Below are 20,521 nucleotides of genomic sequence, written 5' to 3'. Positions count from 1 at the left end.
TTGAAATCTATGAATAAAAAATCCTCCTCACCTCATTCAAACAAGAGGTCTACTGACTTCAATAGATCTACTTGCATGAACAAGGTAAGCAGGACTAGGCTCTGGGTGCATCACAACAATGACATATCTTGTTTCTGCTGACCCAGAGAATCCTGCATCTTAAACCCTAGTTTTTCCAATGGCAGAACAACTTGCTGCCAAAATATCACCTAGGCAGATCATTTGCTTTAAAATGTGTGGGTCAGATCCTCAGCTGGTGCAAATCAGTGCAGCTCCACTGACTTCAGTATAGGTAGGCTAATTTACACCCCTAAGCATATTTAGGCACCTTAAAGAGAGTACGCTAGGCCTCAGTCTAGCAAAGCACTTAAGCACCTTCTTCAAGTACATGAGTAGTCCAGTTGACATCAAGAGCTTTGCTGGATCAAGACCTAGACTAATTTTTTAAAAAGTGATGGGGGAGTCCTTGAATACGATAAATAATGCCACACTGAAATGAAAGTTACTTTTCACAAAAGAGGCTTCTTTACATGCCATCCCCGCACAGTCAAAGGATGAAGAGAAACAAAGATGTTTCCACCTAGCAGAAATGTGTTGCAACATGTACATAAATGTTACCAGTGTGGATAGATAAAGCCCTTATTACTTGTTAAACTCAGTCAGTATGCAAAATTGGCCTGTAAAACCCTTACTTCAGTGACATGAACTTCTTATATTTTAAAAGGATTAGAAAAATGACTGTATAAGATGTCACAATATTTGGATTCACCCTTTTTTTTTATAACACTCAATCTGAATAGCACCAGCTTGTGAAAAGAGCTGTAGGAAAAGTTTAAAAATAAATATCTTGCAGAACACTCTTTTTTTCTCTTTTGCCATCACCTACGCATGAGAATAAACGACAGCTTTAGCTTGTGGTTATTTAATTTTTCACAGTGTGTTTTTAACAATCACTCTTAAACCTTCCATAAATGTATCATGGGGAATCCAAGAAACTTGCTGTAATGAAGACCTCATGATCATCTGTGAATTTTAATACAATTCCTGTATATTCTGTAGCATTCTGGACCTAAATTCTGTAGCCTCTCTGATTTCTGCAGCATACTGGTGATGACTTTGGCATGAGTGGGAGCTGAAACTTCTGAAATCCTGGCAGATCTGTGGACTTTGATTGAATTTGTGGGTGCTCAGCACCTCTGAAATCAAGCCTTAAACAATAATTGTGATAGGATGTGAGTTCATCAGCCAGCTTATTTGCCCTTCCATATACCAAAGTGTGTGTGTGTATTGGTTGATCAACCCACAACCTAAAGTGTGACAATTGTGGTATAAAATGGCTTATTATTTAAAAATAATAATAATGATAATTAATTACAAATATACCACTTCCCCTTCTGAAAGGAATCTGAGTGTCATATTGCTAAAGCTAACAGGTTCTTCTTTAGCTCAAATTGATGCTTCTAAAGCAGAAGGATCTGAGATAGTTAGTCATTGTTGCCTCCCTGTAGTTCCTAATAGCCTGGGTGTATAGCTGACCACAGATTTGCTACATTACTTTGCCTAAGACAGTGGTTCTCAACCTTTCTGAAAACATCCATATTCCTATTCCTAGAAGACTGTGGTGCCCGCGGGCACTGCACTGGGGACCCCTGCTCTAGGATACTGCTCTATCAGAACTAAAAACATCTTTTTGTTCTGTGTCTGTACATTATTCATTAGCACAATGGTGTTCTGGTCCGAGACTTGGGTTTCTGGGCATAATACAAGTAATAATAATTAATATTCAGATACTGAGCAGAGGAAACAATTAGCTGCTTCTTCTGTTTAAGGATTTCCCCTGTTCACCCCTTCCAAATCAAGTGTAACTGTAGTAAGCAGGAGCTAAGGTTGAGATTTTCAAAGCTGAATATTAGATTTAGCCACACAACTCTCGTTGGAAGTATTAGTAATGTGGCTAAATCCCCTTGTTTTGTATGATTAATTTATACCAGTTTATATGCAGTTTACTCCATTAATCTACTGGATTAAGATGCACTGGTTTCAACCCTGCCTTACGTCACAGCAGGGTGACTCCATTAGGATGTAACTATATTGACAGTGTAAATATACTGACTAAATTACAATTGTGCAAATTTCTGTAATGTAGGCAGGGACTTAATCTGAGGTGACCCACTTCTCCTTGTATAAAATGGGGATAATACTTTTTCCCACGCTGTGTCTGTCTTGTATATTTAGATTGTAAACTACCTGGGGCAGGGATCATACCTTATTGTGTGTTTGTACAGTGCCTAGCACAATAGGACTCTGATCTTGGTAGAAGCCTCTAGGTACAACCATAATACAAATAATACTTAATAACTTGACAAAAAGATGAACTATGTAGCTATCTGTGGAGCTGCATAACTGCATTCTATACAGACCCTGCCTCTAATTAAAAATTTTTAAGGTGCCATTTTGTGGTACCGTGCCTTTCCTTTTTTAAGAATATATCAAGTGATCCTCACATAAAACAATACAACATAACCTAAGCATTTTCATAAGGAACCCAATTATGAGACAAGATGACACAGAGTTTCCCTTTTTATACTGACTGATTTAAAAATTTTCTTTTAGTTGTGGAATACTCCATTCATGTGCACACTGGAGACATAAAGAAAGCAGATACCAGTGGAGAGGCTTATCTTTGTATTCAAGGAGCAAGAGGTGACTCCGGGAAAAGATGGCTTAATAATTCAAGAAGTGGACCCATCACTTTTGCCAGAGGCCAGGTAAAAGAACTGAGGAAAAATAATTGAAATTGTAAATGTCTCCTTAATAATACCGCACATTTACATTAGAGCTTTTCATGCTCAAGGATGTTAAAAGTACTTGATCAGCCTGCCCATTCCGTATAGGGATCATTTTACTTACTACTAAGTGACAACCATCTCTGGGATGAAATGTGGTTGCTCTTCCGCACCATCAACTTGCACAACAGAAAGATAGTTAAATTAATGAAGTATTTTTGTTCAGAAAATTAGATTACAAACCCCTTGGTGCAGTGACTTATCTAAACTATGGGCCAACTGCACCGTTGGTGGAAGTGCATAGCTCTCCGTAAGATATCTTGGTGTTGTGCCTGATTAAATGAATATGGCACTGTGTGTTTTGTGAACCATCATGAACCCCTACCTAGCAATATAAACAATAAATAATAATAAGGCAAATGTCTCATTCCAGTCCTCATTTGCCTTCTTTAGTTCCTCTGTTCAGAAATTCCTTATTAACCTTGCAAAAATCTTCTTGGTTTTTGAGAATTCAAAAACTTTTGCAGAAAAAATCCTGAAACAACTGTTGGCAAGAGAATAGCACATAGGACAGTTAAAGAAAATTTCAGATCAAAATCTTACAGATACCTTGTTAGACCTCAGTGTCTGATACAAATTCAGGTTTGCAAGACATAGTTACATTTTTATCAAAGGTCAATGTAAAATCACTCTATAAGGAACCTACATGCATTTCTCTGTTACTAAGCTTTTTGCAGCTGACAGCTCCTCAACACTGAGTGGTGTTGAACGAATGCTGAAGAATGGAAAGTGAAGAACCAATGAATACTGCTCCAGTACCACTGTAATTAGAATCCAGATTATCCAGATTCTGTTTAATGCTTGCTGCTTTAGTCACCCCAGGACATGATGAGGAGAACCTCCTTGTCAAAATCCAGGAGTTGCCATGACTGCCACTTTGCAAAGATATATGGGAGACACCTTGACCCCAAATCATCAGCGGAAAACCAATCTGGACTACTTTACCGACCATCTCTACAGCGGATGCTTCCACATTGTGGTGAACAGAATGGGAACGAGCTGCTTCCGCTGTAAGAAACTCCTTCCTCATGACTCGCCTGATGAGAGACTGCCTGGCTTTGAGCTGCCATGCTCTGTCTGGTGCAAGCTCAACTGTTTTAAAGGCGGGGTGGCGAGGTGTGCAGCAAATGACCACACCTGGGGACCTGGGAAACTCTTGTGCTGTTGAGAACGTTGCACACCTACTTGATGGCATCTTACCGTGTGCTGATCTATCAGCTGTTGAAGGACTAAAATATGTGATGCCTACCTAAGTCCTTTTGACGTTTGTCTTTTTGATTCATACATCTGTATTATCTCTCTACTTTTGTATTTTGAATTTTTTCCATCTTTATTGTGCATCCACTAATAATAACAACTCCACAAGAACATATGAAATAAAACCTTTTGCTGGTTTTTTTTTACTTTAATAGATAAACATTAGTCTGGTCTTTGTAGCTGAAGTACCTCAAAGAATCTTCTACTTGACATATGTTCTCTCTGTGCTCTAAACCCTCCTCTCTTCATTTTGTCTGCTGATTTTCATTCTTAAAAGTTTCAGAAGCCAGGTTTTATGAAAAACAAACTGGATCTTTGCTGCTCATTTCAGCCTTCCAGTTAGTCTAATTAATTTGTACAGTTCTGCAGCAGAGTGTAAAGCCCTACCTGATATCCAACAAGTATGGAGTTAATTCCCTGCTCAGACTTTACAAAGGAAATCAGGAGACAGTAGTTAAAGAGGACTTAGAACTGTAGGGCTACCCAGGCTTTGAAGGAGAAAGTACGGAACGCAGTGGGGCCATCTATTTGGTAGGTAGGTGAGGATGATACTTAGAGAAAGCAGGATTCCACAAGCAGTTGGTAGAGACATAAAATATTAGTGCTGGCTGAGAAGGGAGGTGGTTCTGTTTTCTTTCTGCATATATAAGGCTTCTGCATTTTCTTTATTCTCCTTGCAATAAATTCACTTTTAAAGTACCCTTTAAGAATAATGCATTGAGACAGGAAACTCATGGACTGACTCACTGATTTTCTGAGTGCTGACTCAGCTGACTGACTCCAACAATGAAGAGACTCCTGTTCTTTGAGTCCTCAAGTTTTTCTTTTTGCATATCTAATTTCTGTTCCCATTCTCGGATATGTTTGGTTAGGGGAGCAACAACGTCACCTGGAGCAGGACTCTTCCATCTACTGGAGTCCAGTATCTTGATCTTGTACTTATTGTTTAAAGAGTCTAGAGCTCAAGTAATCACAGCACTCTTTGGATTAATGGTGCTCACTACTCTCCTTACTGTATTCTTTACCCTATCTTCCCTGATGACAATCTGACAAAACACCTACTTTTTTGACTTTGATACTTCACCCTTCCTCTCAGATGAGAATTTGGCCACAGTAATCCATGTGTTCATCACCTCCAGGCTGGGCTGTCGTAATCCATTGTACCTGGCACTGAACATGGTAGCAGTGCAGGGTTTCCACTGCCAGTTCAAGTCTCTGGCCTGATCTTAAAAGCCATTACTGGGTCAGAATCAAGCTACATCAGCAACTGCATCTTCATTCAGAGCTCACTTGGATAACTGTTCCTCTCTAGAAGAGCAAAGCCTGGGAGAAGTTCATGAGCGCCAGAGATAAAGCAACCTTAGTTGTGGAGGTTTTGTTGTGGAACAAGTTTCCCAAGGAGGTCAGACTAATTCAATTATTTATCGCATGCTTCAAGATCCTGATCTTGGAGGCCTGAGTCAGCAAAATATTTAAGTACATTCTTAACTTTAAGCACAAGTAATCCCGTCTATATTCAATAGAACATGCCCTTAATTTTAAGCAGCTACCTAAGTCGCATGTGCTTAAAGTTAAGCATGTGCTTTTATGAGAACTTTCCCACCTCTAACCAGACTGAAGAGAGGTGTTTGAAAAAAGAGTGAGAAAACAAACAAACCAAGAACTTTGTGTGTGTGTCTGTGTCTGTGTCTTATACCAGGAAAGAAGATCAAAAGACTCCATTAAGTTCACTAAGCTCTTCACCATGCAAATCTAAGGTACCTGAGAAGCTCTTTTGTGTGATGGAGATGACTTCCATAGAAAACCCTAATATAGATACATAGGTATAATGTTACTTCTTATAACAGTCATCATTCATCCGATTTAGTTATTTCATCCTACAAGCTTAGTAGAAATCAGCATCTTACTGGAACTTCAAGCTGAGCATCAAAGTTGCTGAAAATACTGTTTATTAACGATAGTGATACTTTAAAATTAATCAGAAAAGTCACACTAGTCACTGACATTGGAAATATCAATTACAGCACATACTGTTTTATTATGCACTTGAAAGAAATGGAATGACATGACAAGGGTAAAGTAAAGTGCACTAACAGACAAAGCAATGTCCACTTATGCAGAGGTAAATTCATAAGTCATACATACCTACCAGTGCAAAACCACAATTTAAATTATTCTCAAATTGCAGGTGGATGTTTTCAGAATCAAAGCAGTTCACCTTGGCAAGCTGAACCAAGTTCTTGTTGGATTTAAAAGTTTTAAAAAAGGTACATTATTTTAAAATAAACTATGTGCTGGAATATACAGCATTGCATTGTAACAAATACCATATAATAACTTTGATTATCATCAGATGTAATGGGGGTCAGAAATGCAGAAAAACATCTGTTAAAATTATGATTACAGATCATATGTTTAATGAGGTCTGTTCTATTTGGAAACTAGTGAAAAAAATTGAAATTGCTGGACCTTTTCAGGTTTTTTCTGTGTTTTGTGTTAGATTGTATATAACTGGTTTCACTTAAATGCTCAATGTACTATAGGAGAATCATAAGCAGTATCCAGTGAATTACACAGTGAAAAATTATGAGGCATTTCTTGTTTGTTTTTTACAATAAGTGGCTTGTTTGATATATTTGGTTCTGCCAGTAGATTCAGCAAATATTTTGTTTTCCAGCAAAAGTATGTTGTTTTTTCTTGTTTTGCATCTCATTTGGCTATCATTCTCCACCCCCAATACACACATACACTGTTTTAAATTTTCCATTTTTAAAATTATCGACATTTTTATTAAGTATAAAATAAATCCTTAATCACTCAGGGTGAAATGCTTTCCTCCTCTGCCACCAGGGGAGAGGAACAAAGATCAATCAGTTGAGGTAAAAAGAGGGGCATGGAAGAGGGGGCCTGCTGGCTCCCAAATATTGTCCTCGTTTCCTATGGAAATCCATTCGCAGGTGTTTAAGGGGATTTGGGGTGGGGTGGCAGGCAGAGAAAGCTACACACTCTGCAGCATCATTTCTCCCAACTCCCCTCCGATTCTCAATGTAAATAATGCTTGGAACTTCAAAGTAGGCAGTAACAGTTGGGGACAGTGTGGGATCATGGCTCCTTCAGGACTCTCAGTGCCATGCGGACCAAGTGGCCGTGTGGAGACACAGAGAAGAGACGCAGGTAGCCCTGGCCTCTCCAGATCTCCTGAGATCTGCAAGTTGCAGACCATCTCTGAGAGTGGCAAACCCAGTTCTCTGTCCCTACGCCCACCATTGAGAGCAAGAACATGTGGAAAATTCAGGAGCCAAATTCATGGAGTTTCAAGTCATTTATATAGGAAAAACCATATCAGGGTGCTATTTGCCTCTTATTGCTTAAAGTGAAAGGGTGAAATCCTGGCCCCACTGAAGTCAGAGTCATAACTGCCATTGACTTAAGTAAGGCCAGGATTTCACCAAAATAGTTTCCTCCTATTTAGGATTAGCTGAAAAACAGTCAGAGATATGTCAGGACCAAGTGCAGTTCAAGTGCCTCAAGCCAGTAGCTTCAGTTTCAGTGGGGATGTATGTGGACTTTTCTCATTTCAAATCCTCAAAGGCTGATGATAATACACCAGTCCTGGAATAATTCATTGTTATACGCGAAAGGGCCATTTTTAAAACATTCTTTATATTAGTTTTCTTTTGTTTCCTTCCTATGTTGCCAAACAAGTCATGTCACACGGTTACAGTGTAACATGTATTTATTGCATTCTTGGGTGAGTAATATTCCTCCTGTGGAGGAGGAGAAAACTCTTGAGCTACGTGAGTTATAATCACAAATAAGAAATCTCTGTAGCCCCAAACCTGGGAGTACATGTCTTCTGTGAGTTGCTGAGTCCTCTGCATTCTTATTTAAATCAGAAGCTTCAGACAGTGTAGGCAGAGCTTGTCATTGTTACTTGAAATGCAATAAATTAATATATTTGTTTTAATCAGATGACTGGTTCTTGGAAAGAATTGTTATAAAAGAAGAAAGTTACCCTTTTGCCACTCATGTCTTTGCACACAATGACTGGATCAGCAAACATTCAAAGAAAGATTTTACAGAACTAGTAATTCCACTGAAAGGTAATGCCAACAAAATGTTTTTTTGCTTACACAGATTAGTGTTGTATGACTAAGTATTTTTGAGTAAATTTCAATTTATAAATTAATGTAATGATTTATGGTGACTTATAAGAAAGATATGTATTCTGAATATTTATTTCTTCTAAATATAGAAATGACCGTGACATCTGATCCAGTAAAATACTTTGATACTAAAAGCAGAGGACGGTGGCAAATGTGGGTGTACTGTACACACATACCAGAAAAAGTTCCTGATATTCAAGTTGTTGTGTTTGGAACAAAAGGGAAATCTGCTGCACAGAAGGTTCAAAATCTGAAAAATGACCCTTTTTTGGTTAGTTTCTTTTTATTATATTTTATATGGATCTTAACAATGCGTAACAGGGAAAGGTCCATTGTGTTTTCTGTGTGCCATATTGTGTACACAGATTGCTTTATTGGTCAGAGTTGATATCTGACATCGCCCATGCACCAGGGACACAGTACTACTAGAGCTACTGGTGCAGGAAGTGAAACCAGATATTATCGGGATAACAGAAGCATGGTGGAATAGTAGTCACGACTGGAGTACGGGTATTGAAGGGTATGTGCTGTTTAGGAAAGACAGAAATAAAGGTAAAGGTGGTGGAGTAGCATCGTATATTAATTATGAGATAGACTGTAAGATGTTAGAAGTGGTGGAATGGATAAAACAGAATCAGTTTGGGTCAAAATCACGTTGGGGAGGAAAGCTACCAGAAGCTCCACTGGGATAGTGTTTGGGGTCCCTAAGATCTGATATGGATATGGATAGAGACCTCTTTAATATTTTTAATTAAATAAATACTACTGGGAATTGTGTGATCCTGGGATACTTCAATTTCACAGATATAGATTGGAGGACAAGTGCTACTAATAATGGTAAGGGTCAGATATTCCTGGATGTGATAACTGATAGATTTCTTCACCAAATAGTCACTGAGCCAACAAGAGGTGATGCCATTTTAGATTTGGTATTGGTAAGTAGTGAGGACCTCCTAAAAGATCTGGTTGTAGAGGACAGCCTTGGTTCAAGTGATCATGAGCCAATTCATCTTAAACTAAATGGAAGGCTATACAAAAACAGATCTGCAACTAGGGTCCTTGATTTCATAAGAGCAAACTTTAAAAAATTAATCGAATTAGTTAGGGAAGTGGACTGGACCGAAGAACTCAAGGACTTGAATGTGGAGGAGCCTTGGAATTACTTTAAGTTAAAGTTGCAGAAACTATATGAAGTCTGCATCCCAAGCAAAGGGGAAAAATTGTAGGGAAGAGTTGCAGGCCAAATTGGACAAGCAGGCATCTCAAATAGTTTATTAAGAGAAAGCAGACAGCCTACAAGGAATGGAAGATGGGAACAATCAGGAAGGAAAGCTACCTCTTGGAGATCAGAAAGCATAGAGAAAAAGTGAAAAGTATAGAGAAAAATCCAAGTAGATATGGAAGTGCAAAGGAAATTAAAACCAATAGTAAAACGTTCTATAGCCATATAAATGAAAAGAAAACAAGGAAATAAGTGGGACTGCTAAACACAGAGGATGGGATGTAGATTAAAAATAACATAGGCATGGCCTAATACCTAAAGGAATACTTTGCCTCATTTTTTAATAAGGGTAGTGAGGAGCTTAGGGATAGTGACAGGGTGGCTAATGGAAATGAGGATATGGAAATAGAAATTACAACATCCAAGGTAAAAAGTAAAACTTAAAAAGCTTAGTGGGACCAAATCAGGGGGCCCGGATAATCTCCATCCAAGAATATTAAAGGAACTGGTATATGAAATTGCAAGCCCAATAGCAAGGACTTTTTAATGAATTCATAAACTCGGCGGTTGTAGTCTGTGACTGCTTGCTAATATAATACTTGTTTTTTAAGAAAGGAAAAGAGAGTGATCCAGGAAACTAAAGGCCCATTAGTTTGACCTCAATTGTATGCAAGGTCTTGGAACAAATTTTGTAAGAGAAAGTAGTTGAGGACAAAGAGGTAAATGGTAATTGGGATAAAACAAAACTTAGTGTGACAAGGTCGGGCCAGATGGCTATAGGAGAGTAATAGAAGGCAGATATATTAGCCCCCGGCTAAGTAGGTCCCTTTTCCCTGGATAAGATAACAGGGAAGGTTCCAGAACAATCAGGAACCTTCTGGAGACAATTAAGACAGGCTTATTAGAACACCTGCAGCCAATCAAGAAGCTGCTAGAATCAATTAAGGAAGGCTAATCAGGGCACCTGGGTTTTAAAAAGGAGCTCACTTCAGTTTGTGGTGTGCGTGTGAGGAGTGGGGAGCAAGAGGCACTAGGAGCTGAGAGTGAGAACGCAGACTGTTGGAGGACTGAGGTGTACAAGCATTATCAGACACCAGGAGGAAGGTCCTATGGTGAGGATAAAGAAGGTGTTGGGAGGAGGCATGGGAAAGTAGTCCAGGAGTTGTAGCTGTCACACAGCTGTTCCAGGAGGCACTCTAGACAGCTGCATTCCAGAGGGCCCTGGGCTGGAACCCGGAGTAGAGGGCGGGCCCGGGTTCCCCCCAAATCCTCCCAACTCCTGGTCAGACACAGGAGGAGTCGGCCTGGACTATGAATTCAGAAAAATGGCCAAGCTGAGGGCTGCTGTGAAGCTCCAAGGCGAGCAAATCCGCCAATAAGCGCAAGACCCACCAAGGTAGAGCGGGAACTTTGTCACAATAGTTTTACGAAAGGTAGATCGTGCCAGAGCAACCTGAACTCTTTCTTTGAGAAGATAACTGATTTTTTTAGTCAAAGGAAATGCAATAGATATAATTTACCTGGATTTCGGTAACACATTTGATACAATTCCACATGGGAAATTATTAGTTAAATTGGAGGAGATGGGGATCATTATGAGAAAAGAAAGGTGGATAAGGAAATGATTAATGGGAAGACTACAATGGGTCATACTGAAAGGTGAACCGTCAGGCTGGAGGGAGATTACTACTAGAGTTCCTCAGGGCTCAGTCTTGGGAACAATCTTATTTAACATTTTTATTAATGACCGTGGCACAAAAAGTGGGAGCGTTCTAATAAAAATCGTGAATGACACAAAGTTGGGAGGTATTGCCAATATGGAGGCAGACCAGAATATCATACAAGAAGAGCTGGAGGACCTTGAATACTGGAGTAATAGAAATGGGATTAAATTTAGTAGTACAAATTGCAAAGTCATGCATTTAGGGATTAAAAATTAGATTTTTTGCTAAAAACTGGGGAATTATCAATTGGAAGTGACAGAGAAGGAGAAAGACCTGGCTGTATTATTTGATCACAGATTGACTTTGAGCCAGCAATGTGATGCAGTCGTGAAAAAGACTAATGCAATTCTAGGATGCATCAGGCAAGGTATTTCCAGTAGAGGTAGGGAAGTATTATACAAGGCACGGGTGAGACCTCATCTAGAATACTCTAGACATCTGGTCTCTCATGTTCAACAAAGATTAATTCAAACTGAAACAGATGCAAAGAAGGGTTCTTAGGATGATCAGAGGAACAGAAAACCTACCTGATGAGGAGATTCAAGGTGTGACCGGTTGCCCCCCTTAGAATGCCACCTGATGTACTGGGATACTGTTGAGCCTGCCTGTTCTGCCAGCTTAAGCACCCTTTTTACCTGTCTTGCTGAGCCAGGCTATTAAGCCTCCTCCAGCACACACACAGGCAGGGCCACACCAAGCTGCAGAATGACGCAGACACTGAGATCAGTTCTGAGAAGACTCAGCTTAAGGGACTTTCCCCAGCACTCAGGTGTCCACCTCCCTTGGAGTGCAGACCCAAAGGTATATTTTGAAATCCACCTCCTCCCTCAATGTGGAGGAAGGTATGCACAGCCTCTTACTCCACCCTCACCCCTCCAATTATGAATTGTACAAATGGGGTTATATTATAAACAAGAAATAAGTTTATTAACTACAAACGGTGAATTTTAAGTGGTTAAAGAGATAACAAACAGAACAAAGCAGATTACTAAGCAAATAAAACAAAGCACGCAAGCTAAGCTTGTTTCACTAAAGAAATTGGTTACAAATTGTTGAAGACAGATTACAGAAAGTTTTGAAAGGCAGCTGCACTGGTCTCCAGTTTGAGAACTCAAGTATTATTATTCACAAGCTAGATGCCCTTCCAGCTTGGGCTGAACCCTTCTCCCCATCAGTTCAGTTCTTGTTTGCAGGTGTTTCACAGCCTCTCTTTGGGTGGAGAGACAGAGGAGAATCCTGATGATGTCACTCCCCTGCCTTATATAGCTCTTGTGTAATGCGGAAACCCTTTGTCTTCCAGGGGACAAACACTGGCATTCCAAAATGGGAGGAGGGGTGTCCCTTACCAGGTGTCTCTGCAGGGCTGTGGCAGCCACTACTCGTAGGCTGTCTCAAGCATCCACAGGAAGACTAAGCTCTTTTACGGTCCATTGTCTTTGCTAATGGGCCATTAGCACTGTCTGGCTTTCTCATTGTTGTACCTGAAGGGCTAGTTGGGGGTGACACCCAAAGTAACCCATTTGAAATACAGATACATAGTCAATATTCCTAACTTCAGATACAGAAATGTTACAGGCATACAAATTGGATAATCACATTCAGTAAATCATAACCTTTCAAATGATACTGTACAAGACCTATCTTACATAAAGTACATCTCAGTTATGTCATATCCATATCATAAGCATATTTCCATAAAGAATATGGAGTGTAACATCACACAAGGAGCTTGGCTTGTTTAGCGTAACCAAACAAAGGCTGAGGGGAGATATGATTGCTCTCTATAAATGCATCAGAGGGATAAATACCAGGGAAGGAGAGGAGTTATTAAAGTTACGTGCCAATGTGGACACAAGAACAAATGGATATAAACTGGCCATCAACAAGTTTAGGCTTGAAATTAGATGAAGGTTTCTAACCATTAGAGGAGTGAAGTTCTGGAACAGTCTTACAAGGGGAGCAGTGCGGGCAAAAAATCCAACTGGCTTCAAGACTGAGCTTGATAAGTTTATTGAGGGGATGGTATAATAAGATTGCTTACATTGGCAAGTGACCTATCTGCGACTGCTAATAGCAAAAATGCCAATAGCTGGAGATGGGACACTAGTTGGAGAGGGCTCTGACTTACTACAGAGAATTCTTTCTCAGGTGTCTGGCTGGTAGGTCTTGCAGACAGTCTCAGGGTTCAACTGATTACCATATTTGGGGTCAGGAAGGAATTTCCCTCAGATAAGATTGGCAGAGACCCTGGGGTTTATTGCCTTCCTCTGCAGCATGGCTCACCGGTCACTCACTGGTTTATTCTCTGTGGATTCTCTGTAACTGGAAGTCTTTAAGTCATGATTTGAAGACTTCAGTAACTCATCCAGAGATTATGGGTCTATTACAGGAGGGGGTAGATGAGGTTCTGTGGCTTGCGATGTGCAGGAAGTCAGATTAGTGGTGTTCTCTTCTGGCCTTAGAGTCTATGAGTATCTTGGGAAATCCACTCTTTCAAGGGGGTCATATAGGGGCTAATACATATTGCTGCAATACCACTAATGCAAATAAAAAAAAGCAGTTAAAGGATTCAACTCCTCATCTGTGCTTTACTTCTCAACCTCAGCTAGTCCCTTTCAACCACCCACAGCCCGCACATCTTTATATTCAGCCCGAACAACCAATGGGTAGCATTAATTCCAACCACAAGTGTAAATTTAAATATAAACAGTTAAACATATGTAAATTTCAGTTCTCTAATTTCTACATAAAAATAAATACCAAGTTTCCAAACAATTGCTAGAATATAGATCATCTCTTCACTAAAGTTTTTTCATAAACATGAAGGAAAAATATATGCCATCTCCACCATTTCCAATCTGACCCTATCTTTTATTTACTCACACCAGTACAAAACTACTACACAATTATATACAAAGTAATTTATGGAAGCCACCACCAACCCTATCCAGATCATGAAAACATCTGGAAATATAACCAATAAACATGGTCAGAGTTCAAGGGTGCCTGTTGGTTGCTCAGGTCGAGGATGGAGATCTGTGGCCTGTGAGCAGGGGAATGGAGGTAACTAAGGTTGAGAAAAGGAAATGATAAATGGAACGTAGCTGGATAGTTGAATGGCTTAGTTGTAATTTCCTTGCTTTTTACAGTTTGGGGTGGGCTGTGTAGCCTACATGCTTTAACTTAAAGTTAACAACTTTTTTTGTGGGAGATATATACTGTACTGTATGAGTTCAGATTCATTTTCTGATTTAGCATTGGGGTTTATTCACCTTAACATTCACAACTCCTTGCTCGGTTTCAGAGTAGCAGCCGTGTTAGTCTGTATTCGCAAAAAGAAAAGGAGTACTTGTGGCACCTTAGAAACTAACCAATTTATTTGAGCATGAGCTTTCGTGGGCTACAGCTCATGCTCAAATAAATTGGTTAGTCTCTAAGGTGCCACAAGTACTCCTTTTCTTTTTGCAAACTCCTTGCTCAGCATTCTCCTTTCTTCACTCATCTTTCCAAACAAGTTAAGAGAAACAAAACAAAACAAAATCCAAAAAGATTTGCCTTGTGCCATCAAAATTATTGTGTAAGGTGTTTATGCTTCAGTTAACTTTTTTTTATTATTATTTCACAGTTGACTGTTGATGATATTGGTGATGTAACAAAAGTTTCCTTCATGTTATCTGGCCCACATTTAGAAAGAGGAATTAAACTTCACAAGGTATTTCACATAAATTACATTTGACCTGGATGCACCATGCATAATAACAATAGAAAAATATCTTTTGGAAGTACATTACCTTATACAATGTAGAGCACTTCTTTGTAATGCAACAATATTATTTATTAGCATGTGTCAGAAATAGAAGGTGAAATTCTGGCCCCATTAAAGTCAATGGGAGTTTTGCCCATAATATGCAATTTCTGACAGAATATGTTAAATTAATTGATATTTGCTGAGTCCTATATTTAGTGCATATCACAAAATCCACTATGTAGTGGGGGGAGCAATATTTTCTAATGAAGCATACTTTTAGCAGGTATAGAGGGTCCTGCATGAAAAGAGTGACTGACTTCTGCTGATTCACAGTGGCCCCGATTCAGGAAAGCATTCAAGGCCATGTATAAATCAACCTCTATTCAGGGCAGTAGGTGCACAAGTGGCAACAGTTTTAGTTTTTAAACTTCCTAAAAGAAAATCCAGTCAATTCTCTCATGGCTAGCTAACTGTTATGTACTCGAAATGGAAATGGGACTGCGGGACAATGTCTTCTCTCTCCTTGAGCTTGAGCCTGCACGTTTCTGAATGCTTGACATTAATGGACGTGGAGCACCTTGCAGAATGAAGACACTTAACAGTTTGGGACTTCAGGGCATAAACTTAGCCACATGGAATTCTTCAGCTTTGGGGCCTTTTAAATGCTTAAGGACCCCAGTACATAAAGTTTGGTATGTACTTGATGATCCGCATTCCAGCTACTCTACAAAAAGAAATGTATACCTACAGTCCTTAGTCACTTAAGATCTTTAAGGCTGAAGGTTTCTGTGTAGAGAACTTTAATATCTTGCATTTAAAGTTTCTACACAAAGAAATTCATGCTGTGGAATGCTTAAAGCTTAAGAAATAATTTCTGGAGCTCTGTAGATGCTAGTTTTGTACCTTGTGTTGTAACTCTGAACCTTAGAGAAAAGTTTGTATGCACGTGGATGGAGCTATATTTTTATATGCTAGCCAATAGCTATTTTTCATTTTGTGTTTGGAGTCAAAGAGTGTGTTTTTAAAAAATTAGTGTAAAATACTTTTTTTCTCTTCAAAAACTCAGAAATGGGCAAAATGGATTTTCTTCAAACACTTTTACAAAATTTTTACAAAATTTTCACTTTCAGGCTAAGACCAAACATGGATAATTTCTACTTAAAGGGAAAAAAATAAAGATATGAACAACTGAAAATGTCAGATTATGATTAGGGCCCTACATAACCTTTACTATAGTATTTACTGCCAAAGCAATAAGATGCGTTTTTCAAAGAAGTTAAAAGAGTTAAGTGCCCAGTTTTCATTAAAGAGCATTGGCATTTTGGAAGTGGTTAAAGTAAACTGAATTAAGGCCACTTCAATTCTGAATGAGAGTGTTCACACAGGGGTTTAAAGCAGTTTAAATAATCCACTTTAAATTCACACCTTAATTAATTTAGATTAATTTTCCTGAGTGTCCCAGGCCTGGTCTGTACTACAAAGTTAGGTCGACATAAAATTCCTTGTGTTAACCTAGCTGTACATGTATTTACACTTAAATTTGTCTCCCACTGATGTAAGTGCCCCGTTACAGCAATTAAGTAACACCACCTTCCCAAGTGGCATAGAGTCATGATTGATGTATTGAGGTCGATGCAGAGCAAGTGCAGACAGTGTTACTTATGTCAGCCCTAACAGCAGCTATCCCACAATGCCTGACACTGAACCCTCCTGGTCATAATTGTGAACTTCACTGCCCAGGGGTCACAGAGATCAGAAGGCTCCTGTCCCCTTTTAAACCCTGCGAATTTTTGATGATTGTCTTTTTGATGATTGCGTTTTCGTGATTGTCCAGTTTGGTGAGCACAACCAGTAACTCTCCATTGTTATGTGCGACTGCCCAGCTAACTATGCCAGCTACACACTCTGGATGCACTCCAGCTTGGAGTAAGCAGGAGATATTGGATTTCCTAGGCCTATGGAAAGAAGAGGCTGTGGAAGCATAGCTATAGACAAGCCATAGAAACATGGACATCTATAGCCAGATTTCACTGGAGATGCAGGAGAAAGGATGCCTGACCCAGATCAGAAGGAGAAAGAAGAGGACTTGGAAGGACATTTTCCATGAGATCCTGCAAGCCAAGGCTGCATTAGATGGCGAGCAAGGGGCCTGGAGGATGAACATTGCAGACAGACTGGAGAAGGAAAGAGTGGACAGGAGAAAGTCCCAGAAGGAAAAGGAGAGGAAGATGCACCAGGACATAATGGAGCTTCTCAGCAGCAAACACAGATGCTGCAGACTCTTGTGGACCAACAGATTCAATAATCATGGGCTCACCTCTCTTTGCAGTCCATGGAGAACTTCATTACAGCACCTTTCTACACCCCACTGCAACATTCCACATGATATTTGGGCCACATCCCTAGCCCTACCACTCCGTCTCAGGGGATATTAAGGACAAGCACAGTTTCACATACACTGCTCTATGAAATCCATGGTTGTGTATGTATAGGTAAAATGGACATGAATGTTCTTTCCTCATGGTAAGTTTTGTTCCATTAATTTATTAAGTTTTAAATGTATTTGCTTTTAAATTGAACAGATTTTTCTTTGCACTGGTTTTGCTACCGAATAAAATTCTATTATTTGAAAAATAAGTCATCTTTATTAGTTCACAACAGATGCTGCAGAGTGCTTAGCAGTTCTTAAAGAACCCACTTTGTTAGGACACAACTCAAAAGATCAATGAGAACCTAGTGTAATAATCATAAATGTACAGCAAGCATCGCAAAATTAATAGATGCCTTAACACTGTTATATTCATAGCTGTACACCAAGCACAACACCATTCCTAATAGGTTCCAAAACATCAGGAGCAGGTAGAGTGCAGTACACCACAACATGTTACTGTGGTTCACTGTTAAAGTGCTATTTCAAAGCCGCCCTGAGCTGCATAGCTCTGCATTGAGCTTTTCTACTAGCCTTTTGTCTGGCTGTTCAAACTCAGAGGACAGCTGTTCCATCTCCATCCTCTACCCCGGCAGCAACTTTTGCCCCCTTTGCTTCACAGACATTATGCAGGATGCAGCAGGCAGCTATAATCATTGGGATGTTTTTGCCACTGAGATCCAATGTTCTGAGTCAACTACTCCAGTGTCTCTTCAGTTTACCAAATGTCCATTCAACTGCCATTCTACACCTGCTGAGCCAACAGCTGAATCTTTCTTTGGTGCTGTTGAGGTGGCTGGTGTAGAGTTTCATGAGCCAGGGGAAAAAGGAGTAGGGTGGGTGCCCCAGAATCACTACTGGCATTTCAACATACATTGCCAATCGTAATCTGCTGGGCAGGTAAGAAATCTGCAACTTCTTGAATAGTTCTGTGGTTTTAAACATGCAAGCAGCATGCACCTTCCCTGATCAGCCAACATTGATATTGGTGAAGCATCTTCAGTGATCCACCAACGCTTAATGTACATTGTGACAAGGTGGTCTGGTGCCAAAATAGGGGTATACTTGCCATCTATTGCTCCACCACATTTTGGGAACCCCACTGCTGCAAATCCATCCACAATGTCCTGCACATTGCTGAGAATCAAAGTCCTGTGTAGCAGAAGATGATTCGTGCCCCTACATACTTGCATGACAATGCCCCCCACAGTGAATTTTCTATCTCCAAAATGGTTTCCCACTGACCAGTAACAATCCAGCATTGCAAGTTTCCACAGTGCAATCACCACTCTCTTCTCTGCTGCCAGTGCAGCTCTCATTTTGCTGTCCATGCTCTGGAGGGCTGGGGCAAGCTTGGCAAATAGATCCAGGAATGTGGCCTTGCAGATCCCAAAGTTCTGCAGCCACTGCTCATTATCCGAAGCCTGTATTACAATGTGATCCCATCAGTCAATGCTCATTTCTCAGGCCTAGAAGCGGCACTTTACCATCTGCAGCTGCTCCAAGAATGCCACCAACAGCTCTGAAATTGGTTCTCGCTATGTCCTTCATTAATCTGTTCTCCAAGGTATCATCATGTCCCCCACTCATCTGGTTCTTCTTGTGGCTCTGCAAATACTGGAGGATCATGCATCCCATGGTTACAATGCGCATGACAATAGTGCAGAGCTGTGCAGGCTCCATGCTTCTGTCAGAGATGGTGGACTGCAAGGAGGGCTGCATGGGTTTGTGGGTTTAAAAAGGTGCAAAAATTATGGATATAGATGACATTATGGGATGAAGACAGGGCACTCTGGGAAGTTGACCCCAGTCAGCCCTGCATGGTTTGTTTCTACCTCACCATGCATTGCCAGAACTTCCTGAAAGACGGTGCGCTGGACGGTAGCATGTTGCACACTGGGATACCTACCCATGGTGCACCATACTGTGCATTGATGCTATCATTCCTGGTGAGTATGCTCAGCACTGACACAAGGGAGCCAAGTATGCACACACACAAGCAATAAACTAACTGTGGCAGTTTTATGACAATGTAACTTGCATCAATCAAAGTTTGTAGTATAGACATGGCCTCAGAGTAGATAAACCCTTGTAGTGTAGACATGAGCCCTTACATGCCCATTTCCCATAGAAAATCCTAATAACTTTCAAAGGAGGTTGGACACCTAATTCCCATAAACGCCTTTGAAAATCCCAGCTATGGTATATGCAATGTCAGCATCAAGCATCAAACAAACCAAAAGCAGAAGGAAATATAAACAGTTAACACAAAAATATGTTGAATCATAATAGGGATATTAATACCTCCCTACCTCACGGGGTGTTGTGAGGATAAATATATTAAACATTGTGAAGCACTTTGAGACCTATTGATGAAAAGCACAATAAAAGAGTTAGTGGTAAATAAACATCATCCCTAATACCTCTGGGCAAATATGTATATACAGATAGGCCTGCTGTAGCTTTACACAGACACTCAAAATTCTGGTTCAGCAGTGACCAGCATATGGATTTAGGCCCTGATCCTTCAGCTGGATTCACTCAGAGGGTCTTTATGTCTGTATGAAGCCCCATTAAAGAGCTCACTTGGGAGCACCCAGTTACAGGATCTGGGCCTTGCAATAGTTGTTCCTCCGCATGCTAAATCAGGCATTATTTATATATGAAACTATTATATTATTTTAAATGAGTGTCAGAAATGTCAATTTTTGTTGGGAGGGGAATAAGAAAATATTTCATAAAAAATATGATTGTTTCTCCTTCTGTCTGCAGCTTCGGCTGAAAGACCTGGACACTAAGCAAGAACTGGGCTTTTACAGTGCAGACCAGTGGCTCTTTAAAGAAGATGGGTCAGAGACCGTGACAGAGCTAGCGGCAGTCAGACCAGATAAGGCACCGCTCAGGGGTATGCTGCTGAACTAAGAAACAAGCAAAAAAGTCTTTTCTAAAGTAAATCAACTACAATAAACATGATGATGGGAAAGACTATAAAACATTTTAGAAAAGTCATTCCCAGTTGCTTTTGACATCCTTGGTTAAGGCACTTGTGTGAAATGTTGGATCTTTAACAAAGCCTAAGAGGGCTTAAAAATGTTTAACTGCTTTCCTCTTTAAGGCAAATAGCAAATGT

The 20,521-nt window shown here is 40.0% G+C and overlaps 1 protein-coding gene across 1 annotated transcript in view; it reads left to right on the top strand.

Annotated features, from left to right (window-relative positions):
• RP1 (RP1 axonemal microtubule associated) overlaps positions 1 to 20,521 on the top strand; it is a 268,493-nt gene that overhangs the window by 189,098 nt on the left and 58,874 nt on the right. The window contains exons 38-43 of the mRNA XM_074944372.1: positions 2,614 to 2,768; positions 6,292 to 6,370; positions 8,075 to 8,206; positions 8,359 to 8,540; positions 14,841 to 14,927; positions 20,164 to 20,296. Coding sequence (XP_074800473.1) covers positions 2,614 to 2,768; positions 6,292 to 6,370; positions 8,075 to 8,206; positions 8,359 to 8,540; positions 14,841 to 14,927; positions 20,164 to 20,296 — 768 coding nt within the window. The remainder of the gene's footprint in view (positions 1 to 2,613; positions 2,769 to 6,291; positions 6,371 to 8,074; positions 8,207 to 8,358; positions 8,541 to 14,840; positions 14,928 to 20,163; positions 20,297 to 20,521) is intronic.

This window comes from Natator depressus, chromosome 2 (genome assembly GCF_965152275.1).
Source record: "Natator depressus isolate rNatDep1 chromosome 2, rNatDep2.hap1, whole genome shotgun sequence".
NCBI classification, from domain to species: domain Eukaryota; kingdom Metazoa; phylum Chordata; order Testudines; family Cheloniidae; genus Natator; species Natator depressus.
Note: the sequence above shows the minus strand (reverse complement) of the source record. Positions and strands in the feature narration are given on the sequence as shown.